Below are 16,668 nucleotides of genomic sequence, written 5' to 3'. Positions count from 1 at the left end.
TAGGGGGGGGGGGGGGGGGGGGGGGGGGGGGGGGATTGGCCTTGGAAACGAGTTTCCCTACATTCTTTCCCCACAGTCAACGCAAAGAGCTTATCTCAGGTAACAAGAACACTGTGGGAACAGCCAAAAACTGTCAAAGTGTCCTTGAGTAAGACCTCCACTTCCCAGCTCACTGTAAGATCCTGGATGTCAGCTATGATAAAATATGCTTGCTGAAAATATAAATGTAAATGTAAAGATTCAGATAAGAGTGTAAACAAACACCCTAGGGACGTGCTGTGGGTTAAAACCCCTGGCAACCTAATTTATCTCATTTATCAAAGCAGGGACTGCAGTCAGCCTTTATGGCCAGGCATAGATGGCCTTGTGCATAATTAACATCAGCAGAGGAAAGAACTAGAGGTGCTCCGATCAGGATTTTTTGGGCCGATCACCGATTGCTGAAAGCAGTATCGGCCGATATCGATCACTGATCACTGGGTCTATTTGGAGCCTTTTATTTAACATGTAGCATTATACAGTATACTGTATATTTATTTAATTGGTCCTAAAAACAATGTATTAAGTGTTAAAGTTAACAGATGATAAAGTATCATGAAATGACAACTGTTTATTTTATTGCCAGGAAACATGGGCAACAAATTCTGCTCAATCTGTGTTAGACTTAAACCATAGCAGCCTTTGCCTGGTTACTGTGAACATCTTATAGCTTAACAAATATAGCTTTACTGTGGAATAAACTACAAAAACTGAACAAACAGCATCTTTATAAATTTACTACAACCATAAAAACTGCAACAAAAAAGGCTGTAGCCAAAATATTTAGGAGATAAAGGGGCACAGGCATCATGAGTCGATGATAAACTCTGAAGCAGCTGCTTTTTGTTCTGGAAAGCTCAGGCAGGTTCTGTGGGCTTAAGGGGGGAGAGAGAGGAGTGGAGAGAGGGAGAAGGGCTACAGAGAGGAGTCAAAACTGCCTTCAGTGAGATTTGAAAATAAGGAAAATTTTAATAAATAAAAATAGGCTACAATGTAAATTCCATATTATACAGTCAATTGTATATATTACATAGGCTACTATAGTCATTCTAATTTCATATGGTTTGCCATTAGTAGGCTATAGGCCTTATATCATTTCAGTGGATTGTTTTCATTTTTTATCCTTGTGCAAGAAGCACAGTCTACATATCTTACATGCTGCCACCGACTTTACCAGAGGGAGAGTAGCAAACAAAGTTTTTATTTGATTTCATAAAAGGGTAAAAATACGGGAGATTTACGGGGAAACATTTAACGGGTTGATACCGGGTGAGAATGGAAAAATAAGGGAGAATCTCGGGGAAACGGGAGGGTTGACATGAGAGGAGTAGAGAGAGAAGTGGGGTAATGTGAGGCTACATCCACACTGCTACGTTTTTAAAACAGATTTATAACAAAAACGATCTTCTCCGTCCACAGCAGCGTTTCAGCTGCGTATCAGAGTTGATCTCTGTCTATATTAGAACGACTGAAAACACACATCTAGTGGCCGTTCAGGTAGCTATACTGGGCATGCGCGTGCCAGTGTAAAGCGAAAGAAGAAATTAATACAGACGAAGAACCGCACCAGGCATTTTGCATTGACCGACAACGAAGTGGAACTGTTACTGAGAGTAACACAGGAGTACGAGACGGCGGCGGAAACAGACTGGGAGTTGTCGCAAAGTAAATACAGCGACATGCACAGTAGGCTAGGCTAACTGTTAAGTGTTATTTACATAGTACTTATATTTTAATAAAAATACCAAAACTAAAACTCTGTAAAGCATCGTGTTTTTGCTTTGCATGACTGATAAGACCGACTCACAAAGCCAAATGTGAGTGTGTGTCATCGTTTTATAAAGTCCTCTGTTTTGTCAATCAGGTCAGCAGCGTTTTCAAACAAACATCTTCTGATTCACGTTTTAATCTGGACGGTAGGCGGAAACGTAGCAAAAGGTCTCCGTTTTTGTAACGAAAACAGAGAGAGAGAGGTCAGCTGATTGATTGGCGCCGCTCTTTGCATCAAGAAACTCACACTGAAGGATCAGTCTCTGCCTGATGCGCTGTGTCTGTTAAACTCCGGTTGAGGGTGGCGTATGAGTGAGATGAGCACAGCTGCGACAGTTTCACATGATCGCTCCTGCGTGTTGCTCCACTTGTCTGATTGCTGCTCAACTCTAATTGTAAATGATTATGTGGGCACATTAAACTTTGGTGCTAGCTAGCTTTGAAAACCGCTCACACAGCGTAGTGAAACATTTTAGCTGCCGCTGAAAATTTGTCTGTCGAGTATTACATCATCTGATCGGCTTTTCTTATCGGCCTTTTTAGCGACCACCGATCAAACTAGTTAAAGCCATTATCGGCCGATTATGATCGGTGACCGATCGATGGGAGCACCCTTAGAAAGAACAAGTCGCCCCCTGCTGTGCTTCGGTGTCACTTTAGAAGCTTACAGATTACAAATACACATGTGCGCACACACTCTGATGTATCCCTGGTGCACCATGAGGTGCACACAGCTACTGGCTCTTGCTGCATTATCAAAGAGGCTTGTCAGGACGCAGTAGCATTTCTGTTTGCTTTGTGTGGCAAACATTGCTTAAAATGTAACCTCTGAGGGAGTGCGTGCATACATACGCACATGAGTCTTGTTGAGGTGAAAACACGGGAAAAAGGACACTGCAGAAGAATTAGTCTATTAAAGTTTTTCTGACCAGTAATTGAGGGAAAATGCACATCCTGGTTATCTTTGAATTTGACCCGAATTAGTTATGACATTGTTATTAAAACTATATAAACAAATCAAAATCTTTGTGTAAAAATCAACCTGTTTTACCAACTGATGTCCCTATCTTTGCTATCTTTTGTTGTAACTGGGAATTCACATAAGATGTGTGAGATCGGCATCGGATGCAAATCGCATTGTGAAGTCCTCACAACCAGCTGTGCTGTCAGCAGCACAGCACACGAGGAGCTGAAACTACAGCAGGGGTGACAAACTGTGGGAGGAACATCAGAAATGGGCAAAAATAGCTTTCACACGGGCTCTGTGAGAAGCATACAGGGAAAAAAACTGCACGTTTTATTGTTTTTCTTTCAAAAGCAACACTGGGTGACTAGTAAGGACTTACATCAGCCAAAGAAAAAACATTTCCATATAACTGACATATATAAATCCCATCTGATTTACCTTAATAGTCTGGTTCTTCCTTTCCCCAGTTGATGCGGTCCAATAGCACCACATTTGCCATAACAACCTTTACATTAATGTTGGACATGTCACACAAGATGTATTTATTCACTTCAGTAGATTGTTGTTCATTTAGCTCTGGTATGCTAGCAGCATGATAAAAATGCATTATTTAATCATTAAAGCAAAGAGTAACCAGGTGAAAATTAGTGGAGTCAGGACAACAGGGAGAGGTAGAAGAGCATGGGGAGACCACCTGTGACAGAGGAAGGAGCCCAGGAAGTACACAGCTTTGACAAAAGTATTCTCCGGTAAAAATTTCCTACCTTAAACCTCCATCGCTAAAGATTTGTTGTGTTTGTCAGGATTTAAAGGTGTCTAGTTTTCCTGCTATTCTGCTTTTCTTTTCTGGTATTTTGTCCCTGCACCTGTCTACAAATCCTATCAGAGTGCTGAATATATTCTCATCAGGTGTGTATCTAGTAGGCATATGCTAGTTAAAATTCACTTTCAAATGCCACACAAATTCATTTGTGATTCCCTTGATTTGGCATCCGCACTCAGGAAAGGGGAAACTGAAAGCGGCAAGACCTTCCCATATGTTGAGAAAATCTCCCCATCTGAACATAAGTCCAATCTGGGTTTGTATGAAGCTAATGGGACATGAAATTGGCTCTGCTGTGCAGGATCTTCAGCATCCACCAATCAACCAAAGGGGAACCCCCTCTGGCCAACTGTAATATTTGCACTTATTAGGTACAGTATCACGCAGGGCTACTGTTTTACATTCATGATCTCACTCCCTTCGCGTTGGTAAACATCATAGTATGGCTATTTGGGAATGATTTCGTGCTGATGTGGAGCGCCTTTTAGAATTGACAATTCACTGTTTATGTAAAAAAAAAAAAAAATCAGTGTTGTGAAACATCATTTAGACCCTAATGGGACACCAGAACCTTCCACTGTGGCATACATTAGGCCTTTAAGTAGAGAAATAAATGAGATATATATAGTGCTGCATTAAAAAAATAACAAAGCTCCATTACATCAGTTATGTGCATTACCAAATGATTATTATCTAATTTTTGATGAAAGGTCAATAGGGTTAAGGTTGAAGGTAAATACAACAATGAGAGACCCAAAATTCCACTCACAGAATAATATATGAATCATCCAAAGACATTTTATCTCATATATTTAGCTATTCAGTTGTATATGTGGAGTTAGTTCTCTGTCATAGCATATAAAACCTTGAAAATGCAAATTATTTTCTGTTTTATGGCTAAGAGGGGGGACAGAGCAGGACTTTCTTGTCAAAAGGCATCGATGGATGGGTGGTTTATGGTTCTCATGCAAGGTGACGAACGAGTCTCGAAGGAATAATGGGAGCTGGAAAAGCAACAAAACAAGAAGCGGCACAAACCCTGTGAACTCGGGAAATGAGTAGCCCTCAGCTGAAGTGTGCTAATACCTGGTAGCCTGATGCAGATCATTAATTCAGTTATTCCAAATAATTCTCTTGATAGAATCAGAAAAGTGCACACTGGACGAACAAAATATGAGCGACACAAGTACACTGATGAGGTGAATGCAGGTAAAAGCCCCAGTTGCTTATTGATTTCCCTTATTCAATCTATTCCAATCCCAGAAGAGGCACTGTAGAAGAAAAGATTGTGAGACTTTGATGTGCAAAAAGGTTCTGCAACTCAATATTTTCCTCGTATTTTAAACTTTCTGTGTTTATTGTTTGTGTTTGTTTTTTATTCTACTGAAGGACAAATTGCCTTGAGACGTCCCTTGCTGAAACTTTCAGCACAGGGCTTTTTTTTCCAAAATGAAACGACAAAAGATACAACAACCGCTCATGTCACATTGGTCCCTGTAGGGTTCATGTTTATACAATGAATGTGTCCCTGTTGCTTTGTCAATAAGGGGTTTTTGGTTAGGCTTTATTTTAGTGGCTGCAGCAAATCAAATTGACACTGTTGATACATTCTGTTAAGTCCGTGTCCTGCAAATGTACAAATGCATCAAAAGATTACAACTCAAATGAGCCACCTGTAATAGCATAGAAGGATGGTCCATTATAAATGTCCAAATACAGTATGAATGTAAGTAAAATTAGAATATAAATGTGGGTTATTCAAAAAAAGGACATACATCTAATACATATTAGAAATTGGCATTATTTAAAACATGTTATGTCACTATTAACTGCTCTAGGATATTTTTTCCGCCTGAATGCAGATAAAAGCTCTAACGCATCATATCACTGGCAACACAGACTGGTTAGATTTTCATCTTCTGGCCACATTATCATAAAGATAAAGCTGTGATGTCCTTCTGCTGGATTCCTCAAAAGACTCGTGGAGGATGAGATGAACAAGTGTGCCTGAGAAGAGGCAGTCAGCCAATCGAATGGCTTATGCATGTATATTTTATTTCTAGTTTTCCCCTCCTCTAAATGAATCAAGTCAAAAGCAAATGAGAGATGCCAGCTCCGATATTATTCAGGTCAACGCAGGCAGAAAGGGGAGAGCACCACACTGAAAGAGCAACATCAACCAACCGAGATAAGAGAACAGTGAGCAAAGGAAAGCCCGGTGATGTTTTGAATGTGTGACATTCACGGTCATATTTTGATAAAATGTTGAGTTTTTCTGGTAATAATCAAACTAATAGCTTAAAATCTGATATTTTAAATCCATACACCGGAATCTATTAATAATAATAATAACATTAATACACTTTATTTATAAAGCACTTTTCTTAACAGTGTCACAAAGTGCTTTTGAAAAAGAAATATACCAGCCCAAGAACTTGAGTAAAGAGGAAGTAAAGATCAAATTAAGAGGAATAAAAAGTTTAGAAAGACTAATTTCTGCCTGGGTTATGTTCATTGGCAATATGGCCATATTAACCTGTTGGAGGGCCCAGGGGCAAAACTTTCCAAACTAATCCTATTAATCCACCCCCCCCCCCCCCCCCCTGTCTATGCATAGTATGTAACCTCCAGTGCCCGATAAGTGGCACTCCACTGATTTAAAATTGCACTTCTACAAAAGCAACAAATTAAAACATTTAATAAAGAATGTTCATAACTGAAGCATCAGATGTAGAAAAAGCAGGAACTTTTGTCACTAGTATTGGTTAAGCTCTGAAAAAAACGTTCGATCCTATATCTCCCATAATGCACCCCGATAGCATCTTTTCATTACACTCTGCCTGCATGATAAATATCCATGTCTTTCAAACTCCTGCTCCTGCTTAACAACAAAGGCTTTCAACACAGTGACATCATCAGGGCTATTTTGTGAGACCTGACAAAGCACAGCAGAAGTCATTATGCAACAGTTTTTACAGGCAGAGTAGTGCTCCCCTTGACTTTTAAAGTGATGTTTTATATGCTTCCTTATATTTTACCAGTGGACCCAACATCCCAACAGTATTCTTAAGGCCAATTTATAATTCTGCGTAGAATCCATGCCATAGGTAAACTGAGCCTACGCATAGACGTAATGCCTGTTCTATTCCAATCCAGACATTTTCCTATACATTGTAAAAGAAGCGGCTGTAAAACAGCCGATCAGTTTTTATTTGGAGCATCACAACCCCTGCAAAATGACTCATTTCAGTATCAGAATTTTATCCATTCAGTCCGACAAGATTTGGAATGTCTAAATGGCCTCACGAATACCATTTTACCCCATTCAAGTTAGCAGAGGGCTAAACCGTAAGTTAGTTAGTTGGCTCGGCCAGCGGAAGTCAACACAGTGGGACATAAAAAACCCTAGCATTCTGGCAATGCCGACACCAATGCTCAAGTACAAATGCTTATGACAGCGTGGCTAGATGCAGAAGTATAAATTTTCCTTTATGCTGGAATTTGCACATTAGCACATTATCAAACAGAATAATAAAGGTCTGAAAACTAGATTTTAACACAGGTCCCCAATAAGATAAGCAGTTAATGCAGCACCTGCATTTGTAGATTTTACAGGGTTCCTATGCAGGATGGAAAAGTATGGAAAAAATATTTGTATTTCCAAACCATTGCCCCTATTTTGTTTTCAGCTTGATCAGCCATGACTGGTGACTGGGGCTAATCAATGTCACATATCTGATCCTGTGCTGCTCCTATTTACATGCATGCTGTGCTGCCCGATGGTTCACGTCATGCACACAGCGGCACAGACAGTAACCGACTATTGTCACAGCTACACACACACAGACTCTAAAACATGCGGTTAGTGTGGAAGTTCTTCACAGTGAGTGAAGAAGACACAACACTCACAATTTGTAATACCTGTAAGGGTGAAATAAGCCTTGCTTCTCCACACAGACTTTGCACTTTGCCGAGAAACACATAGATCCTCTAACTGGTATTAAGTTTTACGTTTTATATGTACACATCTGTACCTATGAATTTTAATGTCACTACTGTGGATTCTATTTTTTTCTGTGAAGCATCTTGCTTTGCATTCAAACACAAAAGGTGATATAAAATGTTTTTGGGTTTTTTTGACGATTGATATGTTTTACAAGCATGGACCAACAGTGAACACACCTGTTGTCATTCAGTGCCACATTGGTCTTGATAGGCTTGTTGTGTTTTTTGTGGGACAACTTTATAAAAATACCACCTGCTGAAGAAAGTCAACAGAGCAGAAAGATACAGGGAGAGCGAAATAAGCTTGTGTGTGCGTAGTGGGAAACACAAGTTGAGGTATGTTTGTAGGTGTCCTAAAGAAATAGGTTAATCTTTAAAAAAAAAAAAATAAGTAATAAAATATTCAAATATAGCCCCCTCAACAGTTACACTGTCATTCTGTGGAAAACACTGAGTTGTGTTATACTGCAATTCATTTTCAGTTGGATTTGCCCTAACCCTTTCTGCTTAGGAGTTCATTGATTTGTACGAGCTACAATACCTAGCTACAATCTTCTGGCAATTATGTGCTAACATAATAGCATAAAGAATATAACATCCATTGTAATAGATGGATTTGAAAACACATTAATTACATAATAAACTAGCTATTTGTACCCAGATGTATGAAAAATCTACCGAGGAGTAAAAGTAAGGATTTCAAATCCTGTCAGGATGTGTGTGGTTGAAAGGTTGATGGACCCAAATGCAGGACACGTAGGCTGACTGGTACAGTTCAAAAAGTTTATTAACAAACCAAAAGCGAGCACACTTACAATGAGTGGCTGAGTCCAGGTAATCCAAAAATAATAACAGTTCAAACAAACCAGGTTCAAATAATCCAGAAAGCAGGTAAACAGGGAGACACGACGAGCAAGGCAGGCTAAACACAACAACACACTGCAACATGAGACAGAGCATATACACGTTACAATGACCAGACAGGAAATGAACAGAAAGACCAAACATATATACACAGGGACTAATGAGCAGGGCGGAAGCAACACAAGTGACCAGGATCAGGGCTAATGAGGCAGAGAGACTGCAGGGGAAAACAGAGAGGCAGGCGGGCAGGCGGGCAGGCAGGCAGAGAGACAGCAAGGGAGAACAGAGAGGCAGGAAGGCAGGCAAGCAGAGAGACAGCAGGTAGGCAGGCTGAGGCAGCAGGGGGGAACAGAGAGACACTAACGGATGCAAAACACAAGACCATACATTAACTGGAACTCAAAGTACTTAGTTGACAAGCAGGCAGGGGAATTACTACGGGTATAGACACAAGCAAATCTAAATGCAGAAAATACACTAAACATAATAAGACAAAACTAAACAGGGCAGACAGGCAATCTGAATAATAAACTGAATAACGACGACAGACTGTCGCAGAACAATCAAAATCAGAATAATGAAACTAAACAAATCAGAAGTACACAAACAGACCCCCCAACAAGACACACAGATAACATCAGACCAGCAAGCACAAACACAGCGTAAACTAGACACAAGACAACAGACAATACTGAAACCCAAAACAGAGACAAAATAACAGGTACAGGAAAGACTAAACATAACCAAACTAACTAAACAGAGCAGACACGCCTACAGCGTGACAGTACCCCTCCCCCGACGAACGTCCCCAGACGTTCCAAACAAAACAAAACAAATCAGGCAGGAAGCAAAAATGGTCCAAAACGCGCAAAGTCCAAGTCGGGCCAGGGTGGGCGGAGGGAGTTCAGGAGGAGGGCCAGAAATAGCAAAAACAGATAGTCAGACAGGGAGAGAACCATTGAGGTCAGGGAGGTGACCTGAGGGCAGAACAGAGACATGGAGCAGGGGGCGGCCGGTCCTCCGACGGAAACCTCAGAGCTGGTGTCAATCAGACAACTGATGAGGGACCAGCAACAGGCGTCGTTCGGACCACCGACTGGAGGGGACTAGCAGCGCTAGCCGGCAGGAGATCCGGCAGGACTGGCAGGGGGCTAGCAGCGCTAGCCGTACAGGATACAGGCAGGACAGGCAGAGGGCTAGCAGTGCTAGCCGAATAGGTTACAGGCAGGACAGGCAGAGGGCTAGCAGCGCTAGCAGAACAGGTTACAGGCAGAGGGCTAGCAGCGCTAGCCGAACAGGTTACAGGCAGGACGATGCTACCCAGCAGACAGCTAGCAGGCCGGGAACTAGGCACGTGGAGGCTAGCTGACTGGGGGCTTGAAGACTGGAGCTCAGTGCTAGCAGACCGGGGGTCAGGCTTGGTGTGAGCTGGCTGGTGGCTAACACGCTGGGTGCTAGCAGGCTGAGGCTCCAGCTGGCAGCTAGTAGGCCAGGGATCAGGTGGCCTGACGCTAGCTAGCAGCCTGTTAGCTTGCACATGGCTAACAGGCTGAGGAGCTGGGAGGTGGCTAGCCGCTGAAGCGCTCGGGGCTAGCAGGCTTAGCTTTCACATACTGGGGGGCTGCTGAACAGAACTTGAACACAGTCTTCTCATCAAAAGTCTTTATCCATCCGAAGGAGGCCACGAGCAGAGCCATCTCCGTGTCTGTCCTCCATATAACAGAGAGCAGCTCAAAAAACTGCGGCTCTTCATCTGTTAGCTCCTCTCTAGGCACACCCAATGCCTCCCAGGTGCGTGCTGGGCAGTACACAAACAGACCCCCCAACAAGACACACAGACAACATCAGACCAACAAGCACAAACACAGTGTAAACTAGACACAAGACAACAGACAATACTGAAACCCAAAACAGAGACAAAATAACAGATACAGGAAAGACTAAACATAACCAAACTGACTAAGAACTGACTAAACAGAGCAGACACGCCCACAGCGTGACAAATCCCTGATATACCATAGTGGTGTAAATTCTCTAAAGATTCTCTAGAAAAATTGCAATTACTCGAATTATCAAAAACAACTGACATTCAATGAACCTGTGACTTTTGGGGCCCTGAAGCAGTTGCCTGTTAGGTAAGTATAAACTGGCAACTTGGTCGATGTTGGTGGCCTGTATCTCACACGTGGGTAGGTTTGGTGTTTGGTTTGTGTTGATAACAAACATAATACTGGCAGCATTATGTTTCATGTCAGTATTTGCTAGTATAATTATATAATTTCTAGGAGAATGACTTTTCATATAATGACAACCCAAATCAAAAATGTGTTTCTCTCTGTCTTAACATTCCTTTACCATTGATACAGTATAAATATAGTATGTTGTAGTTACTCCAGACAATTACTCCAGACAAATTTATCAGATTAGGTCTCCAACCATCCAGTCCAAAGGGACACAGGAATATGAATAATACCTTTGTTTAGGCCTGTGTGCAGCCCTTTAGAGGATTTTACATTTAATATCTCGGTGCCTTTTTCACTTCAATTAAATTCAGCTATATTAATCTCATCGGGGGCAACTCATACACACCAAAAGGTCTAACAGGTGATTACTGGTGGGCTCTAAAACAGGAAAGTAAAACAATTCAGTCCTACTTTAGCTAGCATTTACTGTAAGTGCCTGCTTCATACAAAAACATCCTCTAGATGGTCACTCTTGAGTGTTTGCCTGTTTACATCAGTTGTATGCGTGCTTTAAGTTCCTGTCATTACCCAGCTGTCAATCACGCTGCCAATCTCACATCCATTTTTTATTTTTTTTGTTCTTCCCTTATCACAGGAAGTTACCGCTGAAGGAAGAAAATGGGAAAGAGTCTCTCAAGCCAGATACGATTGAAATCAAAGTGCACAGTGACAACAGCATCCACACAAAGCCCGACGACAGCAAAGCGTAAAAGGGTCGGTCCCCTCACCACCAAAAGAACATTCGGATCACGAGACCAAAACCCAGAGAAACTACAACACTGGAAAATAGTGGAGTAAAATACCATATCTGTTTATAACAATGCCCCAGTTAAAGGCATGTGTAAATACAAATAATAGAGAGAAAATAGACAGGAAGAAAGGGTCAACCTTTTAGACACCCTGAGTGATAAATGTATGATGTTCTTAAAAACATGGCATCAGTGGACGGCTGTTGTTGATAAATGATTGTATTTTATTTGCCTCACTTTTTGTTCTGTCCCTTTTTTTCTTTTTCTGACAATGCTTTCCTGTTCCTTTTTTTGTGTGTTTTTAAAACCCACATAAGACTTTCATGCAGTTAAATGTTGATAAATCACATCTCTTACATAAAAGAAACAATCACAAATTCAAATAAAGCTAGGATGTTAGTGTGCCTGGGCCGACCTGCGGGACATCAGCGGTTTAAACCCAATCGCCTGTTTCCATGCCTGAGTGTTACACCACAGCAACCTTTTTTATGCCTTAATTGGCAGAGCTAGGTGTCTGGCTAATGTGAGGCAAACACTGAAGCATTACGTTTCAAGCTAGCTGGCTCCTGTAACAAAAGGTAAACTCCTCTTAATGAGGTTTTGAGGTTTCATTGCCTCGGGAGAACGCCACAAGAGGCTCTTATGAGAGGCATTTTTTCCCGGTGACACTGCAAAAGGTGAAAAATTGTATGAAACAAGACCTAAGCATGGTTTCAAATTTTGGACTTGTCATTGATTAATAATGATGATTAATAATGCTTTCTGAAGGGCTGTTGTGGAGCATAGTTTGTGTTGAAGGAAAACAAGCTTCAAAAAATTTTAAAACTTGACAGAAAAGACAGAATGTGTTGCAGTCTATGGCGTATACAGACTTGTACCCACACGTGCATTGATGTCCTTGTTAGCAAAGCCTTTTATATTGAAACTGAATATTGTTGACACTCTTCAACGGTCTCATTCTCTAGCAATGTGTGTAGCTAAAAGCAGTGAATGGTAGGACTCAAGGCATGGGAACAAACGCATACCGGTATGCTGACACTGACGTGTGTTTTTAACGATGAACACCGATTTAATAATTTCTATCTCAGATCTGCCTCAGATGCTTTTTTTTGGGGGGGGGGGGTCTGATCGCTATTCTCTCTGATGTTGTCATGTGTTTGTACATAGGTGAAAAAAAAGGATATTTTACAGAGCTTTTATGTAAATATACCCTAAAGGATGTGTCTTTTTTCAAAATGCAACAGGCTTGGCTTTTTTTGTGAACGCTCCTCAGATGAAAAGGCTGCATTTTTTTTCTTCTCCTCCTTCTGTTGTGTTTTGGTCCAAAGTTCAGTGATGGTGTAATATTGCTTTTTCTAGTCATTTGCTTTCCCTTAAGAAAATCCATGCCCTAAGGCTATTTCACGGCATTTCTATGGAGACAGTAATTACGGCATTAGTGTGCCTTCTCTTTCTTTTTTTTCTCCCCACCTCGTGGCCCAATGCCGCCGCAGCAGTGTAGACCATCAAATTAATTTTTGATCGGTGCTTTTTTTTGCCACAGAATGTGCCAGACAATTGAATTTCATTGTGATGCTGTGAATTCTGGGAAGTGTAGTCATAAGATAGTGGGTTCTGGTCGACAACACTGGACAGACACAGACGTGTGTCACTACCTAGTACAACTAGATGTCAGGCTGTAACTCTTGAGTACAAAGTACAGTGATGGGGCTGCAGAAATCTGATGTAATGCACCACCACGTGTGTGTGTGTGTGTGTGTGTGTGTGTGTGTGTGCGCGCGCATACATGCTTGAGTGGGTGAGTACACTTGTCTACATGAATCAGGTTGCATGTATGTCATTTGAATGTATCTGCACGTACTGTAAGCTGTCGGTAAATGTTTGTGAGAGAGTGTGTGTGTGCCCATTTTGGTTTTTCACAATAAGAGTCTCCCAATTTCAAATATTATCCTAAATTAAAGAGTTAAAAAGTCAATATCTTGCTATTCTGGCATTTATTTTGTTATAATTTATTTGTTTATTGTGTTAACTATTTATATAACATTAAAGTGTATTGAGTACACTTTTCAGTTCCATGATGCATTGTGCAGCTCATATAGATTTTGACCACATGCCAAGTATGAATGTCCAAGTGCTGTGAATGTGTAGAGGGAGCTGGGGAGAGCTCTCACGCTGAGTTTCAGAGTGCGCTCTGATAGGTAATACCCGATTATGTAGTTCTCGACAGTGACTAATTCCCCAGGCTGCAGCACTCCACGCATGTGTCTCGGAGGCCCCCCCTGCCACCCCGTTGCCACTATTCCCTGCCTCTCAGACTCCATTGGTTTTAATCTCAGACCTCATAGCTGGCTTTGTTTTTCCACAGTGAGCCCTTGTACCTGCAAATCTCAAATGGATAGTCCTGCCATGGAGTGGTTCCTCTGCCTGTTACGATGACTGTAAATATGGGCGCACAGTGCCTGGAGGCTATACGATTTGTACATGTTCTTTTGTATTTGAATATGAGTAAATATCCAACCCCCCTGCCTTCTTATCCTTTCCTCCCCCTCCCTTCTACTCCCTTCTCCTCTGTTTCCTCTCCATGGCTCGGTCCTTTTTCTGTAGGGGGTAAAACAGGTGTGTTTGAGCTCAGTGTACAGTATGTGTCCTCTTTGTCCCCACGCTCCCTGTGTCCCTTGGACTGTCCCCGCTGAGTGTACTTTGTGCAGGAAGTGGGAACTATTGATGTCTCTCTGTACGTACCTGTGGAACACTTGTGACTCCTGTCATTTGCAGCTGTAAATAAACATGTCCTGGTAGAAGAGAGTGAGACGTTGTCATTAATTTTTGCCTTTTCTCTGGCTCTCAAGCTGATATGTGGGTGTCCTAAAGGATCATAGAAGTACTTTTGAGCTGTAGCTCAAAGGTATTAATGTGGTGTAATATTTTACCATGAATGTTTTGTTTTTTAATCAAAAGTTTTAAGATGATGCTTTATCGCTAGATTACAGTGCAAAAACTGCAGTGACAAATACACTTTTGGCACTGTAGATGGCACTGTAGATGTGTCCAGCATTTTGGGAAATACAGTTATAAGCTTTATTCCTGAGAGTCTGGTAAAATAATTGATACCATGCTTATGTCTGTAGAGTAAATAAGAAGCTACGGTGAGCAGCCTTAGCTTAGCATAATGAAGGAACAGATGAAAAAAGCTAACCTGCCTCTGTAACAAGGTAACAACATTCTACCTCACTAATGTTATCTCATTTGTTTAATCTGTATAAAAACTGAAGTGTAAAAACATTAACTCTTGGTTTTACAGTGGGTTTACGTGCCAGACTGTTTATTTGCTAGCGCAGTCACATCTTGAGATGAGAGAATCTTCTATAATCTCTTAGCAAGAGAGTAAATTACCGTATTTCTAAAATATAGAACTATTTACTTCAAAGTTTTAAAGTATGCATTGCCCTTTCAAGCTCAAATCACCAAAATGATTATCATCTTTGAATTTTAGGACTTTTTGTTTTAAAATAACTTAATAAATTATTCATTTTTAAAAATTTCTAACACCAGCCAGAAATTTATAATATATGAAATGCGTACTAATAAAACCAGAGGGAAAAAAACTGAGTGAAATATTAAATAAATGGGCTTTTATAATGAGGTAACACTGACCACCATGGGGAAAAAGCATACTGGCATACATATTGATATTGGGTGAACATTTCATTATAATCCCATGTATTGTAATGGGCTGTGATGGAGTCTGGTGCAATTGTTAGATAAAAGCAGACTTCTCCACACACACTCGCCTTTAATAGCTTTTAATTTTTTTCGCCCTTGAAGTCAGAGTGCTATTTTCATCAAGGTCATTCCTAAACCTCCATTACTCCCATTTTTAAATGGTAACTGTGTTGCATCTAAATCTGGCCTCTCTTCCTTGAAACAGTAGAAGAACTCTGATGATAAAAAAAAAACAGAGAGACTGAGAAGCTCTGCTCAAAGGAGGAATTAAAACTACTCTGAATAGCGTGGAGGAGCCACAGTGTTCCTTGACAAAGCTGCCCCCTCTTCAGCGCTCATTTAAAGTCAGCAGATAACGTTTCTCAGACGACTCCCTCCCATGTGATGGAGGGAGGGGAGTAGCGGGCTGCCTGTTGGATCCTAGCTGCAAGGGCCTCTGTTAACAAGGGGAACAAACTTCAACTTCGTCTCCCACAGTGGCTCAAAGGAAGTCTGCACATCAAACAAAGAGTCTCATTTGGATGAAGAGATGCAGAGAGGAGCTATATTGGCCGCTTTGGGGGTGGGGGAGTGGGGATGACAATCAGGAAGAAAAGAAAAGCCACTTAAGTCATCCTCTCCTTCAGTTTGTCACATGGTAGCCTGACTGTCTGCTACAGGTGAATACTTTTTCCCCACATAGGAAGTTAGACATACTACAGAACAGAAATGTAGGACCACACACAAACACACACATAATCAAACATTGTGTTTTAGTCTACTGAATGCCGCTGGGAAGTCACACGCCACATGAAAAGATAGCGCAGTAATCCTTCAGGTAATTTTTTCCCCCTAATCTTTCCGTTTGCAGAGACTCCCATGATACTGTACACTGACAGCAACTTAATCCCACCTATAAGAGAAGTTTGGGAGGTCTGGGAAGAAATCTCCCTGCCATTGTTGAAGTTTTCTCTCTTACACGCTCACAAGCATGCATGCACTTAAATGCTTCCTCGCACACCGCACACACAAACTCATTTCAGAAACTTTGCCCGACATACATGCGAGGGAGTGGAGCTTCTCCAAACTCTCAGCCACATGGGCAAATCCAGCAGAGAGCTTTCTGGCAGGTACAGCCCTCCACTTCCTTAATCTGCTTGATTTCAGACTCTCCCAGCAGAGGCCTGACACTCCTCTGATTTGACAGGAGGGGAGATGGGAAGCGGCAGGTACGTGTGTGGGTGAATTTTAGAGGGACCGACTAATTCTCATTCAAGAATGATGGCCCGATAAATCTGTCATGGCAGAAAGGTATTGTTGCACTTTTCTCTTGTTTGAAAATTTTCACCTCTGTTGCACTTCCGACACCCAGCAGTGATGTAATGTTTCACTACAGTGCACTATTACATAATTCGCTGAGTTTTATGTAAAGAAATAAGTGTATTTTTACATTTGATAAACTGTAATGGGTCCTTGAGGCCTTAAAAAATTTGTTTTCTATCTGAT

At 41.3% G+C, this 16,668-nt stretch overlaps 1 protein-coding gene across 3 annotated transcripts in view; it reads left to right on the top strand.

The window, feature by feature from the left end:
• The window catches only part of LOC123977071 (neural cell adhesion molecule 2-like), a 122,207-nt gene extending 107,966 nt beyond the window's left edge, over window positions 1-14,241 (top strand). For 2 of the 3 annotated variants that reach the window (XM_046059616.1, XM_046059578.1), the window contains exon 17: window positions 11,307-14,241. In XM_046059616.1, coding sequence (XP_045915572.1) covers window positions 11,307-11,421 — 115 coding nt within the window. In that variant the 3' untranslated portion in view covers window positions 11,422-14,241. The remainder of the gene's footprint in view (window positions 1-11,306) is intronic. The other variant, XR_006826530.1, reaches the window with a different exon arrangement.
• The last annotated feature ends 2,427 nt before the right edge of the window (window positions 14,242-16,668 follow it).

The sequence above is a fragment of the Micropterus dolomieu genome, linkage group LG01 (assembly GCF_021292245.1).
Source record: "Micropterus dolomieu isolate WLL.071019.BEF.003 ecotype Adirondacks linkage group LG01, ASM2129224v1, whole genome shotgun sequence".
Classification (NCBI taxonomy): Eukaryota; Metazoa; Chordata; class Actinopteri; order Centrarchiformes; family Centrarchidae; genus Micropterus; species Micropterus dolomieu.
This window is presented reverse-complemented; position numbering and strand designations above follow the sequence as displayed.